This window comes from Falco peregrinus, chromosome 7 (assembly GCF_023634155.1).
Source record: "Falco peregrinus isolate bFalPer1 chromosome 7, bFalPer1.pri, whole genome shotgun sequence".
NCBI lineage: Eukaryota > Metazoa > Chordata > Aves > Falconiformes > Falconidae > Falco > Falco peregrinus.
Window position 1 is genome coordinate 84,701,721 of NC_073727.1, and position 6,000 is coordinate 84,707,720.

At 48.9% G+C, this 6,000-nt stretch overlaps 1 protein-coding gene across 30 annotated transcripts in view; it reads right to left on the bottom strand.

The window, feature by feature from the left end:
* SNAP91 (synaptosome associated protein 91) overlaps positions 1–5,426 on the bottom strand; it is a 71,245-nt gene extending 65,819 nt beyond the window's left edge. For 8 of the 30 annotated variants that reach the window (XM_055809720.1, XM_055809722.1, XM_055809719.1 and 5 more), the window contains exon 1: positions 3,717–4,038. In XM_055809720.1, coding sequence (XP_055665695.1) covers positions 3,717–3,930 — 214 coding nt within the window. In that variant the 5' untranslated portion in view covers positions 3,931–4,038. Of the gene's footprint in view, positions 1–3,716; positions 4,040–4,066; positions 4,232–4,842; positions 5,075–5,146; positions 5,296–5,402 lie in introns of those variants that run through there. The other 22 variants (XM_055809718.1, XM_055809714.1, XM_055809707.1 and 19 more) reach the window with 13 other exon arrangements.
* Positions 5,427–6,000: the final 574 nt, after the last annotated feature.

A 6,000-nucleotide genomic window follows, 5' to 3' on the forward strand; every position in this document is an offset into this window, starting at 1 on the left:
AAATACTGATACCAGCCCTGCAGTTCAGTTACCAGCATGAATTAAACTATAAATTTCTTTTTAGAGCCTTTGTTTGCCAGCCACATACAAATATGCAAAATTAGACTTGGGATGGAAAGATGTTACTACAGATACACAGGTCATCTCCACAGCCACAGAAAATCAAGTTCTGATCTTCATCTGCTTTTTTTCCACATTTCATGAAAATCTCTCAGCTCTTGTTCAGGCCTCCAGAAGGGCCTTCTACCTTACGAGAATTAGTCTGAAGAAGTAAGCAGGCATCACATGGTCTTTTCAGAACACACACTCCAGAACTTCCTCCTGCTGCAAAACAGTTCACTCGACAAAGTAAGTCAAGGAAAATCCCAGCCACTTTGAACATTTTCAGCAGACACGTACTTGTTACAACCAACTGCAGATGCAACAACCTCACTAGTTTCCAACTCGCTTCCCTAAATGAGAGCTTGACAGTCTGTTTCTGAGTGAGATCCTTTATAAAAGGAGCTGAATTCAAGTCTACCTATTTTCTTCTCATCTATCGTGTGTTTTAACATTTGAAAGTCAAGTTGGTTCCCTCCTCCAAAAGCTTCTCCCTGTTGATACCATCAGTCACCCCCATTCAAGGCTGGAAGCTGCCTTTTACTTGCCCCCCACAATTAAACCCTCAGTGAAGCCTTAACACATCTTTCACAACAATTCTGAGAATGAAAATTCTATGCTGTGCACTAGGATTGCCTGCCCAGTTGAGCTACTTACCACACCTTGAAGTAGCCCATATATCTCATTCACCCACTCTGCAATGGCTTTTCTCGCTGCATCAAAATCAAGTTGCTAACCCCCACTTCTTCATGGGAATACTCGCCTCATTTGCTGTATCTAATTGTTATTTATTTAATACTATGTGGTTAGCTGAGGGAGATGAATCCATACCACTGTGGTGAATTCAAGACAACTTTAAGATAATACCAGTTTGGTAAGTCCAAAAGGATCAGAGCTCTAACATGCCAACTGCAACAGCTTGCCCCAAACTATCAGAGCATCCTAGATTTACATTCCTTTTCTCCCCACAGGGACTTGCAAAATGCATTTAATGCCATCTGACACTACTCCCAGCAGTTGCTGGAAATTCACTAGTATGAGAGTTGGCATTCAAGAACATGGTAAATCTCACTAATGAGTCTATGATAGCAACCTAATCGTACCTCAGTACGTGACAAGCCTGTGCAGTACCCGGAGCCCATGCCAAAGGACAGACGCTACAGAACATCCATACCAAAGCCCGTATTTGAAAGCTATGCAAGTATGAAAACCCACACAAAGGTAAACACTTAGCAGCTCAGCTTTTGTTCACAGAAGACATTCATTCTGTTCTCCCTTCCTCACACACATGCACTCATACCCAGATCATGCTTTTTATTCCTCAGAGCAAATTCCCTTTAGGTAGTACTCACTTAAAACAAAAACAAAAACAACCAACAACCAAAAAACAACTAAACCAAATCAAAAAATGACCCCACAACTTGTCACCTATCATCTTTTTATAACCCTCCGAAACTAATACCTCCTGCAAAAAACATTAAGGACAGGCACGATTGTCCCATCCTCACAGGACTACTTAACTCATGCTAAACAGTTGATCTCTCCATTTAATTTACAAAGCCCAGTTGCTATACAGGGCAGTGGAAGATAGGTTGTGTGACATCACACCTGGCCACTAAGAAACTAAATAAAATTATGAAGCTCCCTAAGGGTGCAGAACTCCCACACCAATACTAGAATTACAGCTCTTCATAAAACACCCCTCCAACCATCGCTTTCGGGTACCTGAAGCTTTAATTAGCTAAATCCTTCACACCTTGACTCAAAGCTTATCTTAAGGCATTGGCAAGTGTTATCCTTCATTCCCTTCTCCCTATCTTCAAATGCTACTTACCCACCCTGAAATGCAGTCAGCCATGTGCCTCAGATCTACCTCCACACAGCAGTACCTCCTGCGTGCGTGGGGGCATTGCTCTTTCAGTGGATGAACTTGTGATTTACTCTCGTTGCAATTATATAAAGCCCATTTCAACACTTGTTCACAAGACATACATCAAAGTTCAAGGAACTGTATATCAATTCATAGTTATGAGGAGATGCCTCAGGTTTAAGAGCCTGAGAATATTTTTCTTTTAAAACATGAGCTTGATTTTCATTTATAGTTCACAATTTTAAATGTGTGTATCTCCCACCAACAAGATTCTGTCTCTAACGATACCAGATACTTAAACTCTCAGCTATTACATATAAGCTTGGAAAATAGAAGGAAAAATTAATAGTTATTGATGTCCCCAGGAAATGATCACTTCTCTTCCTCTTGTGTGTCTTACATGCAGGCGGGTATTAAATCACATGGAATACTACCAGCTTCAGTCTCCCCCAAGCTCATTTTCTGAAGCAGTAATACTAGCACTGATATCCAAACACAGTCCCTTTCCAGACCTTAATATAGCACCAGTAAATAATTTCTACCTCACTTTAATCTTGCCTATTCTAGATAGTACTTTTATTTATATATATAAACATATACACATATATGTGTATATATATAAGAATACACACAGAGACACAGCATGCTACTACATACAAGAGCTACGCTTTTTTTTTTTTTAAGCTGAGTAACAGATACAGTAGGACAGTCCAGACACAACCTACAGATTAAGAAGTGTTGACAGCTACAAAGCAGCAACATAGGAGACATCAATAACCAAGATGTTTGGTTTTTTTTAAAAATCTACAAGAAAACAGGAGAGGATATCTATCAAGACCACTGATCTATTTAAACAACGGTTTAGACTCAAGTCAGTCTTCAATCAATGCTGCTTATGTCAGCATCTCTTAGACATATATACAAGAGTATTTAGATATACTGGAAGATTGGCATGCTGTTTGCCACTTCAAGGGTTAGGTAAGAAGTCATTAGAATGGAAATCTGGAATATCTTCCAGAAGTAATAGTACCTCCTTTTAATAAATACATCATCATCAGAACTGTACTTACATGCACCTGCACCAGCATTACTTAGTAACAGCCAGCAGCCAAAAGACCGCTTGGTATAAAACCTGCTGATCTTTACTTGAAAGCATTTCTTGTCATGCCCAAAAAAGAATGGGAAAACCATTTAATTTTAGACATTAAAACCTGCTGTTGATCTACTGAGTTAAATGCTGGACAGAGTTACTACTGGTAAACATGGCCAATTAACCTCATGCAATCAAATTCTTTCACCATTCTACTCCTTGGTGTCTCCAAGCAGGGACTGACAGTTGAGTGGGTTGAAAAGAAACAAAATTGTCAAGACAAAACATCACTAGCTCATTGGTTTTTTAAGAAACATTTTGATTTCAGCCTTGTTTCATGCATTAACTAGCCAATGCCAGTACAGAATAGATCATAAGTCTATGAGACAAAGTCACCAGCCATCTTCAACAAAATATGTTGTAAACTATCGGACAGCTCATGAAGTCGCTGTCAGATATTTGGGACCCCAGCAACAGCCCTTACGTTCTCCAAAGGCTGTCCCAATCTACAGCATAGCGTTATCCAAGTGCCTTGCCATTTAAGCACACCATCATCTAAACCCCTTCAGAGGTCTGCTGTGGAGATGGCCACACTCCCACCAGCGCCTGGCCAGCTCCCGGCGTAGCATTTATGTCTCTGCCTAGTGTAATCCTCACCAAAGTAGACAGTGACAAGCGCATGTCCGTTTTGCCCTGTGTCCAATTCCCTCCTCTCTTTCCGAGCCCCTGCTCCACATGGCACCCTTCGCACTGCCTTCCTCGATAAAAGGCAAGAGGTCATCAGGGAAAAAAAAAAAAAAAATGGCCGAAAGAGCAGTATTATGCAATAAGAGACGAAATGCAACAATAACTCATCCTCTCCTGGAGACATCTCATAAACCTTCCAGTTTGCAAGCTGGATGGCAGCAAGCGCGACGGCCAGACGGCTCAGAGGCACAGCACGGAGCCCCGCGGGCTGCCCCCGCCGCCCCGGGCCTTCGCTGGGGAAAGAAAAAAGGGATGCTCACAGTCCAGGTGCTTTTTCTTGGGCCCCATCACTTCATGCGTGGTGGCTTTGCAGACGGCTCTGGCTACGGCTGATCCCGTAACGCTGTACTGAGCAGCTGCGATGCGATCTGTCAGCGTCTGACCCGACATCTTCGCCTGGCGTGCCTGCTGCTGCCTGCTCGGCTCTGCGGAAAACACGGGAGGGGAAGGGGAGATCCCGGGTTTATCGCCGAGGGGAGGGGGGGCCGGGGGTGGCACGGCAGGGACACGCACGGACACACACGGCCACGCCACACGCACAATGGTCCGCCAGGCAGCCCGGCCCCTCCCGAGGCGCAGCCCCCCCGCCCCCTTGTGTAAACCCTTGCCTCCCTAGCAGCCGCCCGGGGCAAAAAAAAATAATAAAAAAAAAAATTAAAAAAAAAAAAAAAAGAAGAAGGGTATTTCAGACGCTGCAGGGAAAGGACGAGGAGGAAATAACGATGGCAGCAGGCACACAAACAACGTACGAGCCCCCGGAAAGGGGGGAAAGGACCCGGACCCCCCCCACCTGCCCGGCAGCGCCCGCCCCCCGAGCCGGCCCGCAGAGAAGCCGCCGCCGCGCCCCGGCCCCGCCGCAGCGCCCGCCCCGCCGCCTCCCCGGTGGGGGATTATGGCACCGTTGCGCCATGTTATGCCCTCCCGGTGCCCCCCCCCCCCGCGATGGGGAACGGGGCACCGCTGGATGCGGCGGCGCCCAGCGCCATGCAGCAGCCCGGGGCGGGGGAAGAGGACGAAGCGAGCGCCGGCGGCCGACCTGTCAGTGCGTCCTTCCCTGCCGGCCTCCTGCCGCCGCCGCTCCGGGGAGAGCGCCCCGCCTCCCGCCGCGACCGCTCCCCAGCCCGGCCCGCCGCGCTGCCCGCCGGTGAGGAGCCCCGCGGCGCAGCAGCCCCCCCCTCCCTCCCCCCGGCCCCGGTAGCCCCAGGTGCGGGGCGGGCTGCCCCCTCCCGCCGCCGGGGATGCGCTGGGCGTCGGCAGCCGCCGCTGCTATTTCCAGCCGGCGGCTTAATCCTCCCGCAGCCTAATCCCCGCGCTACTGCCGCAGCAGCGCCGCCCCCTACCCCGGTGCAGAGGGCGGGACGGAGCGGAGCGCCGCCGCCGCCGCAGATCGGTGGCCCGGCGCAGTCAGGTGACCCCGCGCGGTGCGAGCGGGCCGGGGCGTGCCGGGCCACCCGGTACCGCGGGGCAGAGCCCCCCGCCCCGCCGCGCCCTCGCTCGGTGTGCGGCGAGGCGCCGCCACCCCCACCCACATCCCCATCCCCATCCCCGCCGCGACTCCCGCCTCCCGCCCGGAGCTGCTCCCACGGGGGTGCTGACCGGGGGAGCCCGGTGGGTGTCCGCGGGGCCCGGAGGTTGGGGACGGGGGAGCCACTGGTGCTTCCCCTGTCTGCAGCGCGGTCCCGCCGTTAACGCCTAAAACAACGCGCCGAGGGATCCCGGAACGGCACACACACACTAGATTTCTCCAGAATCTTTTTATGATGTTGTTATTGTTATCGAAGATACCCAAAATATGGCTCCGGAGGGGGTTTCTTTCTGTTATCTAAGGTACCCCAAAGGTCCGGGTTGCAACACAGCGCTGTGCCAGGGAGGGTATATTTTGTTTTATTTTACACAATTTTCTTGTGTAGTTGAAGCCTAACGGGGTGATCTGTGGAGTACTGAGAAATGTGGCATACATATTTTACCATAAATTGGCTGAACTTAGTTTGGGAGTAAAGTGATTTAAGGGGGTGGGGTCTAAAGGAAATGGTACTGGTAGCAATTACTGCGAGCTGCCGTTAGAACAAATTTCAGAAGATGGTGTAAGTGCATGTTATTAATTAGCTGAAGAAAACAGGATGTACAGGCAGCATTGAAGATTTGTGCATATGAAGTGGTAATTGGGTTGTGTTGCATACAAAGTCATACAGCA